At 34.3% G+C, this 15,724-nt stretch overlaps 2 protein-coding genes across 5 annotated transcripts; both read right to left on the minus strand.

The window, feature by feature from the left end:
- Window positions 1-2,129: 2,129 nt before the first annotated feature.
- Window positions 2,130-3,306, minus strand: LOC130946285 (NDR1/HIN1-like protein 12). Its single transcript, XM_057874960.1, has one exon. The coding sequence runs from the start codon at window positions 2,941-2,943 to the stop codon at window positions 2,263-2,265; it is 681 nt and encodes a 226-aa protein (XP_057730943.1). The 5' UTR covers window positions 2,944-3,306; the 3' UTR covers window positions 2,130-2,262.
- A 1,411-nt stretch (window positions 3,307-4,717) lies between these two features.
- LOC130943450 (uncharacterized protein At1g08160-like) lies at window positions 4,718-11,701 on the minus strand. Of its 4 annotated transcripts, none has more exons than XR_009071820.1 (3): window positions 10,602-11,700; window positions 9,200-9,598; window positions 6,957-8,156 (listed from the first exon to the last, which is right to left on the minus strand). XR_009071820.1 is itself a non-coding variant. In XM_057871328.1 (2 exons), exons 1-2 carry the CDS (start codon window positions 11,334-11,336, stop codon window positions 4,763-4,765), a joined length of 759 nt encoding a protein of 252 aa, XP_057727311.1. In that variant the 5' UTR covers window positions 11,337-11,701; the 3' UTR covers window positions 4,718-4,762. The 4 variants fall into 4 exon arrangements, 2 of the variants coding, with proteins under 2 accessions (XP_057727311.1, XP_057727312.1); XR_009071821.1 differs by lacking the exon at window positions 6,957-8,156 and adding an exon at window positions 8,397-8,410; XM_057871328.1 differs by lacking the exons at window positions 6,957-8,156; window positions 9,200-9,598 and adding an exon at window positions 4,718-4,786 and having other exon boundaries at window positions 10,602-11,701.
- Between the last annotated feature and the right edge of the window lie 4,023 nt (window positions 11,702-15,724).

A 15,724-nucleotide genomic window follows, 5' to 3' on the forward strand; every position in this document is an offset into this window, starting at 1 on the left:
TCATCAAGAGCTAATTATATACAAGTTGAGTTTTAAATGATTGTTTAACGACGTATATAAAAAAAAAAATTTTGATTATATTGTCAAGGTTTCAAAATATGAATATAAAAAAATTAAATTTTAAATTATTATTTTTGTATTTTAATTTGTAATTAGATATTTTAAAACATAATCATATTTTACAATAACAAAATATAATTATAACAACAATTATGCTACGTATACATTAAATAATCACTTGTACAGAATAAATCTTAAAATACAAATTTTGAAATACAAAATGTACATTAAAAATAAGTTAAACAAGATATGTAAATAAATTTATAGTAGAAAATTTGATAACTAATTTTTTATGTGAACGTAATATTTTTATTATAAAAATTATTATCATGTTATATATATATTTTGCCCCACTATCAAAATTTTCTGAATCCGTCACTGCAGTAATGAGTATTTCAGGCGCGGGAAAGCGGCGTGGAGGAAGAAGGCGGCCCGACTGAGAAGCGGCATGGAGGAGAAAGGCGGCACGACAGAGCTACGCAGGGGGAGTAGCGCGGTGTGACGGAGCTGCACAGGGAGAGGAACGCGGTGTGCGAGAGCTGCGTAAGGGGAGGAGACCGACGTGGGAGGAGGAGAGTGCGGGCAGAAACCGATGACGACGGTGACCAAGATGAGCTTAGAATGAGAGGAATGTGACGTTGTGGATGAGCGCCGAAGTGAAGGCAGCATCGAAGATGAGAGCCGAGGAGGACGGTGGCGCGGACGAACGGCGGCGGAGAATAACTTCTCTGGAATTTTAAAGTGCGCCGTTGAGTTTTGGATGTGAGCTTTTCGATTTCGGATGTGGGATAAATGTGACTTCTCTATTTCCACTTAGAGTTTTAAATGGGCTTAGTTAATAATTAGATGGTTTAAGATTTATTTTAGAATTTTAAAATTAAAAATTTGAATTTTGAATAATTTAATTTTTAGATGTTTATTTAAATTATAATATATTAATAATTAAATATAAAATAAGAATTTAAAATTTAAAATTTAGATTTTAGTTTTATTTAGTTTGTATTTTAAATATGTATTTAATTTTAAAAAGATATTAAATCTATTTACAATTTTTAGATGTATTTATTTTATTTTTTTAAATTATTATAATAAAAAATTAAATATTGTACTATTTTTTAAATATACATAATTAAATTGTTGGAATAATGAACACATTATTTAATATCAAAATAATTAATAACTCATTCATGGATCAACTAACTTGTAGTTTATCCCCAAATACAATATGTATTTTATATATAGAACTCGTTAAAACAAAATTGGTTTGGATCTTCTAAAATTTGAATTTTACTTTAAAAAATAAAGTGTGATCTCTCACTATTTATTTTATAGATAAAATAAAAAATAAATATAAAAAATTATTTAAAAATAAAAGATCACGCTTTATTCCTTAAAATAAAATTTAAATTTTAGAAGATTCAAATGGAATAAAATTATATCCAAACGACGAGTGCTTCCATGGAATAAGGAATAATATCATCCCAATGTATAACAAAGAGCAAGATCCCAAGAACTAGAAGACCTTGGTCAACTAAGTAGACTAGTAGAGTACCGATGCCGATTCCATTGAATTCGAGGCGCTACTCTCTACGTTAATGTGAAGCAACAAATATATCAAATATAGATATACTATCCAAATACTAGCATCTACTTTGTGGAATTTAAATACAAGAGTTTAAATTAGTATTGGATAGTTACAAAAATGGTATTATTATTATTATTACGAACAAAGAATAATTTTTTATATTGTATAATACACATAATACATATAGAGATCTTAGTCACTATATATTTTTTATATAAAAATATTATTTATATATCAAAATTAATTACTAAAATCAATCATTATATATTTGTGTTAATATATATAATTTAATTTATTTATAGTGTATATTTTATTCACAACTAATATGGTTGTGTTATATATACATGTCTGTGTGTGAAAAAAAAAACATTCTGAAGAAAGTATAGAGTGAGGCAGATTGATCGTTGATGGTCGAAACATAACTAATAACTTAAACAATAATAATAAGTTAATAACTACACAAAGAAGGTAAAATATTGTAGTACTTAAGCATCAAATTAAACCAATAAGAATATTGTAGTAACAAAATATTTGGACATTATACATAAAATTTATATTTATTTAAACCTTATTACTGTTAATGTACCAAAAATAATAATAGTTAATTAATTAGTTAATTAAACATCAACGTTGCAACTCTGCACAAGTGAAAGCTTTAACCCCGGACTTGCCAGCTTCACCTCCGGAGCCGAAGCTCCGACGGCATTATCCCGGTCGCCGCCGACGAACTTGATGTATGCCGGGCAGTTGGCGTACACGTGGTACCTCCCGGAGACCCACGTCCCCACCTTCCACTTAACCCTTCCGTTGACCTTAACGTTGACCAGCACATCACCAGCATTCTGGTCCTGCTGCAACGGCTCCAACAGAAACGGCGACACAGGCACGGCGTTACCGTACAGAAACGGCGACCAAACAGTGACGTCACGATGGCCCTGGTAGGACGGCGGAAGCTGGGTGGCGAGGGAGATCTGCTGGCCGCGGTAGGAGGCATAGACGTCGAGCTTGGTGTAGTATATGCCTATGCGCTGGTTTGGATTGAAGGATGTGAGGGTTACTTGCATGGTGGTGGTGAGGGTGTTCGGGGTTGGTATGGCGGCGCCGGTGGTGGAGAAGTTGAAGGTGTAGACGGTGGCGTCTTGGAGAATGAAGCGTGGCTTGGTTGGACGAAGGATGATCCATATGAGGAAGATCACGAGGAGTACGAGGAAGATGAATCCGAGGATTCCGGCGAGTATTTGGCGGTGGAGCTGGTGGTTATCGTCGTCGTCATGATGGGGGCATTCCTTCTTCGACATGGTTAGTTGTGTTTTAGAATATGTGTTATTATTAGTGTCTGTGTTGTGTTTGTGAAAATGCTTCAACCACGTTAAAAGCGTTTTTTTTTTAATGATGATGATTGATGATGTTGTTGTTGGTAGTATGATGGTCGAAGGTTGAAAGATTAAAGGGAAGTGAAAAAAGAAAGCATGTGTTGCTTTGCTTCTAATGGACTCACTCACTCACCAATCTCAGAAAGAGAATGTTTTCTAACAATCTAAAGTGTGCATTATTTATAGGCAAAAACACCATTAATAACGTTAGATAAAGGTTACTGTTACTCACCGTGGTGAAAGGGGAGGATGATTAGAGAGTCTACTATAAGAATTAGGATTAGAAAATATATCTATAAAGAATATTGTCTCTGGTATTTATAAATTTTAGTGGCTAAAAATATAGAGAGAATCATTGTTGATTTTGTTTTGGTTTGTGGGATATGATCCCGATTAAGTTACTTTTTGTATATAAATGATAACTAAACTAAAATTGGTAACCAATAATTTAATCAAATATAATAAATTTGAATATTCTCGATTAAAATCAACTTCACATAAATAATAATGTCAAGGACACTATTGGTCAGTTTTGGCAGGAATCTAACTTATTTTATTCAATAATCACTAATAAATTAAGAAAAGGAAATAAAAATGTAAAGAACAAGTATTTTTATTAATTATTAATAAAAAATGACATTCATTTTTTCTTTATCGAAATGCATATGATGTGGGTATGTTGTTATATGTATATACAATATAGTTATGATTTTCACTTTTTTTTTTGTTATTTTATCATAATTAATTAATCATCAACTGTAATGATGTAGTCACTTAGGGTGCACATGATAGTTATATTTTTTTTGTCCACAGTATTTCTAAACCCAATAGGTTAAAGATTAACCTGTTGTAGCAGATCTGAATTTTATTTAAGGGTTTGTCGTTGGCTAGTGAATTGCTATATGGACAAGACATAATTTGAACTCCTTAACACTTATTACTTAAGCGAACGAGTGAGCTGACCATTCGACCAACCCAAATTGGTTCATGATAGTTGTATTTAAAGAAGAGTGAATAACACGTAGCAGCTATACAAAGAAGGTTCTTGTAGTAGAATTTTAGCATTAAACCTGGGTGCACGTCAGCCTTACAATTGTGAGGTTTTTCACCTACTATGGTAGAATTGGTTGTAAATGAGTTGGTAAAATAAACATATTTAAAATAAAAAAATAAAGCAGTTAGGGACTAACATAACAAATTGGGAGAAGTGATAGTGATTTGATTTCAACAAAGACTTGACTTTGGGCTTGTATGTTCATATATGTAAACATGAGCTTCTATCATACTATAAGTTTTCTTTTTTGCTTACATAAATATTCAACTATAATTGTATTTATTTAAATTTTGTATTACAGTCTTCAATGCCAGTTAGTATTAACATTCAATTTAGTAGCATTAACTAATCAAGATTCAATAATGAATTTGGCTTTACATATATAAATTGAAATCCCACCTGCATATATAGTTGGAAATTATATATCCAAGTATAATGTAGGAACTGAATTATGACATATATTCACATTCACCACCCTACCTAATAGTTTAACTTTATAGTTTTTGCTTACATTGGTGCCAACTGCCAAAGGTACATCTCCCTATGTGAATAAAGATGTCCGAGGTATAATGAAATTTAAATATATAAAATTTAAGTACTATACCTCGAATTGCATTAAAACCATATATGCGTAGTATTATTCTCCATGCAAAAATGTTTCGTTGACTTGGACAAGTTTTTAACTTGCAATTAAATTCTGCTTGAAAAGAGTACCTAAAACATGAAGTAGTACTTACTACTCACTGCATGATTTATAAATTCAATTGCTATAAATAAATACTATCATGAGCTTCTTCTGCTTATATAATTTAGCCACAGACAGTTTTTATTTAAAAAAAATGGCGAATTGAATTATATACAAGGCAACAAACTTATGCCAATTTGTATAGAAATAATTATTTTAATCAGGGAAGTGAATTCATGCAGAAGTAAACAAACTAACTCAACAAAACATAAGGTTAGATGTCAAATCATAAAATAAAGGATAAGAAATCTTCATTACCTCGTAAGGGACATTAAAGAAAGGGCAAACCATAGAAATATTGGGTGGATAAGCATAAAGCAATTGCCTTGTTAATGTATATTTATGTATATTATATGAGAATAATATTATCATGGTCTTAAACACTTAATAATCAGTTGCATATACGAAATATCACTCAATGGCTGATATTATTTTAAGGGTACATAAACATTGATACTACAATTTATTTTATGCAACTTGTCACCAAATTATCTTAACAAGTGAATTTTAAACCGATGCTCTGTTCAGTAACTTATTATGTATGTATGGTGTAAATCGATGATGAATCAAGAATAATTTATAAGGAATATGATGTAGCTTATGTGGGGCAGGAGGTTAAATTTAGACAATGTTCCTTATAGAATAGCGTTGCCCTAAAAATTATAAGGTTGACTTAAACACCATGTTGAAGGTGAATAAACTTGTTTGCTAGTGGAGACAATCAGCTCACACACCCATAAAGAATTTGCTAAAAGGCATGAATCGGATCCAGGGAAATGGTGGTAGGGTATTATAGTCACAAATTAGAGTCTCACATATAGGTCCATGATCCTAGTGTAGAAATCTAGAATAAGAATTCCAATTATGTAAGAGACCAACATTATTAGTTTTTAGTTTCTTATTATGCAATTGCTTCCAAATTTCTTTTCCTTTTTTGTTCAAGTGCAAGGTTGAATCATGCAATCACTTTGCTAAAGAAAATGAGCTTTTTTATAACTCAATTATACTTTGCCTCAAAAGTCATTGGTTAAGTGCAACCACTAAGAAATAGAGGTATGAAAATTCTGATTTGCTGCCAAATTCGTATTAACTATTAAGCTGTGGATGTTGGAAATTGAATAATGTAAGGCAGGGTCCAATGATAGGAGGTTTGCTGAAATTTTCAGTCACATTCAAAGACCACACCAATGTTTGAGAAGGAATACATTGAAAGGCATGCAGATACAAAGAGACAATGGCATCGTTTTCCAATGTTCCTAGTGTTCAAGGGGGACCTTTTTCCAACGCATCATGATGAACGAAAAATTATGTGAAAACCCAGGTGGTTTTTACGCTAACTAATAAAATTTGTATGTATTGTAAACTATAAACTCAGATTTCTAATAATCTCATGTTTTGTACCCAACAAAATTTGATTAGACAGAGGTAGACAGAGAAACGAACTTAGTGGGACCTTGACAGCCCATATAGTTGTCATCTTAGATTAGATTCATAATACTATTAATCATTATTATGACATTGGATGGTGGGTGGAAGTGGGTGATGGATAAGTGTGGGAAAACAACCGCTTAGTCCCAAATTTGCCTTACCTTTCAAGGTAGACATGTAGGCCTTTAGGAAAATTTGTACGCAAATCGTGTCCTTCTAATGCATGGCCACTTTCTCCGCCCACTTTTTGCATGATTCGTTATATTTTGATGATATTGTGGTCGTCAACGTGACTATACTCTGTTCTTATAATCACAACCAAATCATACTGAACTCTCTTTTTCCTTGTAGATGCATTGCTAAAAGACTGAAGATAGCTTTGGTGGATTTTATATATACCATGCTCATCAATGTGTTGGAAGAGGAGCTCGAGTTCTTGGGAGATCTAAGGCTCATAAACCCGTTGTTTTGACTCTAATGATTTTGATCAAAGTGTCACGTTGGATTTATTATTGCAAGAATAATGCTAGAAAACTAACATTTTCTTTAGCCAACATCAACCAACTATTTTAAAATTATTTTATTTATTTTAAATTCTAGACCATAAATTATAAATTCTTAATTCTAAACATTACTTTATAAACCCTAAAACAATCCTTCACAAAATGAGAATTATTAGAATTAAAAAAAACTAATACTGACTAAGTAAAAATTAATTTCCTATACTTTTGTTTATTGTAAATTTCGTAGTCCATTTATTTAGACATCCTCAAGTTTTAAGTTATATTAAATTGCTAGTGTATTGGATTTGGAGGAATGGCTAGTAGGTGATTATTATTGTTTTTGGTATTAAATTGGGGCTAAGCCCAGAAAAAAGAAACCTAAATACAAACCAAGCAAGACAAGGTAACCCCTTGTTTCATCATCTATTACTATTAGAGTATTAGCAACCTTTCTAAGAGGTAAGTACCAAAAGTGAAAGCCTGGGTAATTCTAAACTTTTTCAAACTAGACAATCTGCACATCTATTGTCTTTTCTGTAAATATATACAAAAAGAATATCCCAAGTCTTTTTTGTCTCCAATGGTTAATGTTTCTGATCAAGGCATTAGGATGCTTGCTAAGATACAAAACTCTTCCTAATTTTCTATTACTGTTTTTGCTTAACTTTCGCAAAAACATAACCCAACTCAAGTACCCATTGAACCCTTGGGCTTCCATTGACCTTTTACTGGGTCGAGCCCCTCTCATATTCGGCCTCATCACGTACAACAAAACGTTTGCGATTAAAATGTCCTAGTCATTTATAACTCTAATGAAGGATTTGAATTTTAAACCTGATAAAAATATCCACTAAACACCCAAACTAGTCCCAGAAATTTCTAAAATACCAAATTTGGATATATAATTTAAAAAATGGCATAACACAAATCTCTTGGTATCTTCGCCTTAATATACCAGGATACCAACCCCTCCTTATAAGGTAGAACAGGCTTTAAACAATACATGCTTATACAATACTCTCTCCCCGAACTAACCGACAATACATGCATTTGAACCTATACCTGTATAATTCCAACGTTAATGCTTATGAAACTCGAGTGTGAAGGCCTTTACTATTCCAATATACAACATTCCCAGGGTACAAAAGGTGGCGTATAAGAACTTCCAATTTGTGAAAGTAAATCAAGGTGATGCCAAATACTTCTTTCATAAAATGATTCAAAATCAGGGGAACATACAAAAATGCCAAAGCAATATAAGAATAAAGCAAAGAAACTCACATGATGATACTTTATTGTTGAGAGATTCCAGTAGTAAATTAGAAGTGAAAGCATACGATAAGAAGGAATCCATTACAATACATAATCATCACCTTAGGAACGTAACTGCCATTTGGAAGATAGTAGTCTAGAACAAACAACAACAAAGATTATTTGTTGTTAGGCACCATTCTTTGATTCAAGCTTGATTATTTGAAAAAGATTTTCAAATTACCTAGATATTCAATAACCTTTAGTTAGCCTATTACCATAACCATCACTTAACTTTAAGGGAAAAAAAAAAAAAAGAAAAGGCGGTTGTTTTTGGGTGGGGGAGGTGGGGAATCAACCAGCCAAGTACAACCTTTCCATTCCCTTCATTATTTGCATCTGATCTGACCCCTGAAAACAAGAACCTACAAATAAATGGCTCTAGCATTTGTTCTAGATTATCTGAAAACTATTTTATCTATCAAACCAACTGCAGTCGGGAAGTGGATCTGAATGAATGGAGATTGGAGAATCAAAATTGACAATAACAATATCTAACAGTGAATAGAGTAACGGAATCACAGCTCTATCAACTTACCAGAATAAACAACAAAATCTTGACCCACTATGAAGTTTGTTACATGGAAAAGACATTTCATAAAAGGGCAAGGGGACTTTTTAGTTTTGATGAAGAACTAAAGCAATTATCACTTCGGCTGCACATCAGCCTGGCAATTGTTCACGTGTTCATTCCATAATAGTGGTGGTACATGTACTGTTATGCTAAGGCCTCTGTGGCTGGACTCCACCAATAATGTAATTTTACATTACTAAGGGTTAGATTGTTAACCTTGACTATTGGGATAGGCTTGTTATATGGCAGGACTTCAGTCGGGATTCAACTTATCCAATAATAGGGCCTTAATGTATGTAAATGTGGAATCATCCCATTTATTACGTATAGAATTCTCTTTTTCCAACCATTATCTGAAAGTTTTTTTTACCGTCATCTAAATAAATTTACCAACTATAAGCATCAAATGTTAAAAGACCACCAATTCCTAATTCTTTAGGCTTCAGAAGAAATAAAAAACACACCAGCATTTTATTGAAGATTAATTCATAAAGTCGCGATCATGCCCAAGACAACTAATGAATAAACACAAAAACCCAACTCAAGAAGAAGGGGAGAAAACTGACCAATTGTCGCCAATGGGTCTTAGGTGTTATTCCTCCAATCTCTAAATCAACAGCAAGCCCCAATTTCGTACTCGATTCATAAAAATAAATAGCCGCAAGCATAAGAACTGTCATACTGTTGGATACCAGCTTCAACAGGTTAATGATCCCTCCTATAGGACTAACCAAACCATCCCAAATACTCGAACTTGATATCCATGCATAGCCAGATCCGGCACAGTGAAATAACTGAAGGTCTTTGAATAACTTCATCATCATCATCCCTTAACCATCCCAAATACTCGATTTTGACATTTTTCTTTTGAGTTAATTAAAGGGGATGAAGAGGGCAGGGCAACAACAAATATGACTATTTTACCCAATAATCAACAGGCCTTCAATTTGTTACCAGGAAACACTCTGCAGAAAATAACTATTACAATCCAATATATTCTTCTAACCTCTAAGATATAAAAGGGGACATACCAAATAACAGCAAAGCCTTTGTGCCACTAAATGGCATTGGCTATATGTATCATATGATGGCATAGTGTCCTATCATACATTCATGCTTATAATTAAATTCTGTAAGATAGAAATAGGGAGATGCCGAAACTCTAGATAAAACTATAATGATATTACTACAACATGTTCAGAGGATCCAATGTACCCGAAAAATACAAAAGTAGGTCTCAAAGCTTTGTTAATCTCAGAATAATATAAACTGCATTTGCCGTTATGTGATCAACCTCTATTCGGAAGGATAAGGATACCAAGAAAACAGCCAAAACCATGCCTAGAAATGCATTTACCACTCGACAGATTATTTTCATTCTATCCCAATTGGCAATACATACCTCAAGACAATGCATAGTCATGGTGACATACAAAAAGAAAGGCATAGATTAATTTACTTAAAATTGATATAGCCAAATGATATTTTTCCCTCTCATAGTATTATGAAAATTGACAAGCGAATAGTTTGTCATAATCTATTAGTTGAACCTATCAACAGACAAACCATAACCAACAATATAAGTTAGTTGCTACAGTCAGCGTAATAGACCATTGACTCCCTCAATGAACCAGAGCATACCATCTGAGAATACATCACTTGCTTCCCTCTCTGTGTCTCTCATCTCTAATAAACATATAAACGTGCAAATTTCTTCTATCACGCATATTTCCAAATCTCAATGCACTTGAAAAGGAACCAAAATGCGAAAAAATTACGCGAATTATATACAACCATACTATTAATAAACTAACCAACAATATCCAATTCAAATCCTACGAAAAAAAAGCACTTGAAAACACAAATCACTAAGGCACAAAATTAAACCATTATATCAATTTGAATTTAGATTTTTCCTCCTTTCCTCAAACCTAGGGTTTCAAAAAAACTGTTCAGTCAAGTCCACACCTGGCACTCCCTGGCTCCGCCGACAAGCTGACCGGAGGAGGATTTCGACGTTAAGCCCACGGGAACCTTCCGGCAGAGAACCTTGAGCACGCGCGGCCTGAACCGCCACGAACCGGATCGGAAGGATGCGGAAGCCAGCAGCTGCACGTCGAACGTAACGGAGCCACTCGACTTCTCGGCGTTCAAATCGGTCACGGCGCGTGGCTCGAGGTAAGCGTCGACGGCAACCAAGGTTGCGTTGAGCGTGTTCTCGGACCTGGTGTCCTGCTTGAACGGCGGTAGCTGCGAGTCGGCAAGGTAGTTAGAGTGGTAGAAGAGGGAAGGGCGAAGCACGTTATAGGTAACGGACATCTTGTGGTTATTGTTGCGGAGGAGGAAGGTGAGGTGCCACGTGGCGGAGACGGTTTGTGCGGTTGTGGAGAAGTTCTGGACGGAGAAGGTGGTGATGGTGAAGTGAGGGAGGGAAGGGCGGAGGACGAGCCAGGTGATAATGAGGACGACACCGAAGACGACGGCGAGGCAGATCATGGTGGCGATGAAGGCGCGGAAGAAGGAGCGGGAAGGGGAGTAGCGCTGTTGGTAGGGTTGGGGATTGTAGTACTGAGGATGGGGCTGGTAGGGAGGAGGTGCGGCGTAGGGGTAGGCGGTGGTGGATGGCGGTGGCGGTTGGCCACCGTTAGGGTGGTTGAAGGGTGGGGCCGGGTAACCGGTGGCGGTTCTAGAAGGTTCTTGCATTGATCTGAGCTGAGGTGAAGTTAAGTGAGTGAATAGTGAATTAGTGCGTAAGGAAAGAGAATGTGTTTGGATTTGGGGGTTTAATTTCAAAATTTTAATTTTAATTGAATTTCATATCTCAAGTCAACAACGGAACGCGCTTGTTACTTGTTGGGTGTAACGGCAAGGTTCTAAGGATTCCTTCAGTAAGAAGGAATAAAACAAACAACACTCGACCTGTATTTTACAAGATGGTTCTTGATCTTTTCAGTAAATAGTAGTACTTATATTTATACTTGGCTTAAATTTTTGGCTTAGGATAAAGCTGTTATTTCAGGAGCGGAGCTAGAAATAATTTTGGGAGGGGCTAACATGAAAAATATAAGTTAAGAAGAAAGAAAAATTAAAAATTAAAAAGGGATTAAACTAAAAAATTAAAAACTTATACATACACCTTATTAGTTTGGGGGGGGCCATTGCCCCCCTTACTCATAACGTGGCTCCGCCACTGTGTTATTTGATTGGGAACGGGGTGGACTGGACGGTGGTGCACAGATAAAGTTAACAGTTGCATATTCTTTAGGGGAAAACCACAATAAAATAAGTGCATTTCCTTTTCACATCGATATTGGTTAGTGCTTGATCCATTTGGCAAAAGGCATCCAAAAATCGTCGCTTGCATTCAAGTTAGATCCTTTTTTTTTTTTTATGTATTCCTATTATTCATATTCAGACGCGTAAATATTAATGCCCGTTTAAAAATGGAAAAAGCTAATCCAGGATTTAGAATAAATCACAATCAAATAATTCTGTAAATCTTTGAAGAGTTTGGGCCCGGATTTATGAAAGCCCAATCGTACATTAAATGTGCAATCAACCCATGTGATCACGTCCTCCGGGCCTTTCTCACGCAAAAGACACAGATTATGGCAAAAAAACATTAAAAGAAAGAATACACATTTGCGTATGGCATGGGAGTTGGGACTTGGGAGTGTGTGTTGACCATAAACAAGGTCGTGGTGTTTCAGATGAAATCATTGTAGGCCAACGTGTAAAACTATGTCTAACGAAAAAACAAATTAAAGAATTGATTATTGTCCGATAATCAAAGTGATTCAAATTGATGACTTATGAATGACATTGAAAGATACTCGTTTTTACATATGTTTGTAGTTTTATTTAATTGATGACTTAGGAATGATTTTATTCTATTTTCCCCCAACATTGAATAAGTGATGTTTACAATTAACTAGAAATTGGCATGTTCACAGAAACATACTTGACCAGAGAGATACAAACACACTTGGCCTCTTGGCTTTCGAGGAAATGCTTGAGAGTCAAAATACTAAAATAGAATTGCATCGCCGGCTGTTGCAATGTAATTTGATTTCCTATTAAGTGGCATCAGATTAAGCATGGTGACAGCTAATATAATCTAATCTACACAAGTTTTTCTTTGATTTTTTTTTTTCCAGAAAAAGTTAATGTAGATGGGTTAAAATAATAAAAGTTCAACTATTATATATGAACATGGAATTGTCACCACATTTTTTTTTGAAAGGAGAACAAGTTCAACACACTTACTAGAACGTACAAAGGTAGGACAAGAAACTAAATAATTCATAAGTCATCTCAGGCATAGTTATTAATAACATAAGTTAATTTTGTACCATTTTCTAAAACAACTAAACGATTTAGCAATACAATCTACTATAATTATTTTTCTATAATTATTTTCTTATTTCATATAACTGAGCCCACTAACTATATTTTTTGCACGTCTTTTTTCAATGACATCGATCTCCAGCTCTTAAAATACTCTTTTATAGAGCCTGTAATACTCCAAACACAATCCACATAAGTAATTCATGCGCACCACACCTGCTAAGCATACTCACACATTACAAATAAGTGTTGCACAGTTTCAATTTTCTTGTTACACATAACACAGACATTGTCTTTTCGTTCAATGATGCCCAATCTGCTCAAGCGATCTTTTGTATTAACTCGGCCTACAAGCACAAACCAAGTAAATTGTTGTAGTTATTCTATAATTAGTACAAATTTGTTTATATTAGGACAGATTTGGTGCAGATTTGTTTTGAATAGATTTTATTACCTGTTATTTTCTTTCCTTCATTAGGTTGTAAATAATCTTTATATTCTGTATGTAATCACTTTTTAGGTGAAACAATTTCAGGAATAATATTCAAAAATCTTCTTTTCAAGTTGGTATCCCGATTTTGAGGGCTCTGCTTCCACATTTTTCCAGCATTTTTTCAGGCGGCCTTCATTGCTGCAACTATACCTGTTTCGGTGTCCTGCCATTGCCGCACACCGCCACCAAAAATTTTTTTTTCCCGGCGAGTTTCTGAACAATACCACCACCATCAGAAGCGGGATTTGTCGATCTACAAAGCCCAGGAGATTTCGTTGCTTTCGGCGCGATCTCTTTGATTGCGACGCTGCTTGCCCAGACACGATCATCGGTTTTTTCTTTTTTTTTTTCTTCTTCTGTCTTCCTTTTGCTGCTGATTCTTACCAATGACGGATGATAAGACTACGCCTCTCGTCAGCCCCAATGATCTACCGGTGTTACAAGGGTCGTATCGTTTTGATGGGCGCAACTACCTCCAATGGTCTCAACTGGTTCGCACTACTCTCAAGGGGCGAAAGAAATTAAATCATCTAGAAGGGAACCCTCCAACCACGACAGACCCCAAATATGAAGCCTGGGATGATGAGGATGCTCTTATCATGACCTGGTTATGGCATTCTATGACACTAGAAATCAACCGTAATTATATGTTCTTCCCCACTGCTAAGGAGATTTGGAATAATCTAAGTCAGGCATACTCAATGAAGAAGGATACTACAGCATGTTATGAAATAGAAAACAAGATCTTCAATATCAAGCAAGAGAGCCTCTCCGTAACTCACTACTATAGGACGCTAAATCGTTTGTGGATCGAGTTAGATCAGTATCAAAAATTGACTATGCAGTGCACATCTGATTCTACTACATTGACACAATTTATTGAAAGGATATGATACGTGCTTCAAATGTTCGTGATATGAAGAGTTCAAGTGTTATTTAGAAGATATTAGTTTATATTTTTAGAATATTTTAATTTAATGTATTTTGATATTGTTTATTTAATTACTAGATTGGGCCTTATGTTTATGGGCTTTAGGGTTTTTCTTTGTTTTAACCTAATAAGAGGTTATAAATACCTCTTTAGCTATTGTAGTCGTAGCATAGAATGATTTAGAGGTTTAAAAACCCCTTTTTGGTTTCGTGATGAAACCATGATGTGGACAATTGAGGTTGAGGAGTCCCTCTCTTGTTGCATCGGGAAATTGGGTAGAAGGTTGAGGAGTCCCTTCAATTCAATTTCCAAACTATGGCGTTGACAAGTTAAGTTGATGAGTCCCTTTCTTGTTGCGTCAAGAAATTGGATAAAAAGTAGAGTGATTCTCTTTGTATTCAATTTCAATATATCTTTTTTATTTTTATTTTAATTTTAATGTATCTTTTTATTCAGTTTGAATCCTTATTTTCTTGTTTATCTTTTATTTTTCATATCATTTGGTATCAGAGCTCAGGTATTAGATTAATTCTTATTAATCTATATCTGTTCTTCTTTTATCAATTAAAAAAAAGAGTCCAATGTCTGTCGTATCTTTTTTTATGTTATTGTGTTCTTATTTTCCGTTTGCGTTTCATTATTGTTTTAAAAAAATAAAAAAAAGCATAAAGTGCAAAAAAAAAAAGAAAAAAAAGGAGAAAAAAGAAATATATACAAAAAAAGAAATAAATAAATAAATTATCTTCCTTGTAATTATTGTCCTTTTCATATACTATTTTATTCCACCAAGATTCGAGGACGAATCTTTTTTGAAGAGGAGGAGAATGATACGTGCTTCAAATGTTCGTGATATGAATAGTTCAAGTGTTATTTAGAAGATATTAGTTTATATTTTTAGAATATTTTAATTTAATGCATTTTGATTTTGTTTATTTAATTACTAGATTGGCCTTATGTTTATGGGTTTTAGGGTTTTTCTTTGTTTTAACCTAATAAGAGGTTATAAATACTTTCTTAGCTATTGTAGTCATAGCATAGAATGATTTAGAGGTTTAAAAACCCCTTTTTGGTTTCGTGATGAAATCATGATGTGGACAATTGAGGTTGAGGAGTCCATCTCTTGTTGCATCGGGAAATTAGGTAGAAGGTTGAGAAGTCCCTTCAATTCAATTTCCAAACTATGGCGTTGACAAGTTAGGTTGAGGAGTCCCTTACTTGTTGCGTCAAGAAATTGGATAAAAAGTAGAGTGATTCTCTTTGTATTCAATTTCAATCTAACAGAGATAATATCTATCGGGTATCTTATCCGTATTCCGCATA

The sequence above is a fragment of the Arachis stenosperma genome, chromosome 8 (genome assembly GCF_014773155.1).
Source record: "Arachis stenosperma cultivar V10309 chromosome 8, arast.V10309.gnm1.PFL2, whole genome shotgun sequence".
Lineage (NCBI taxonomy): Eukaryota > Viridiplantae > Streptophyta > Magnoliopsida > Fabales > Fabaceae > Arachis > Arachis stenosperma.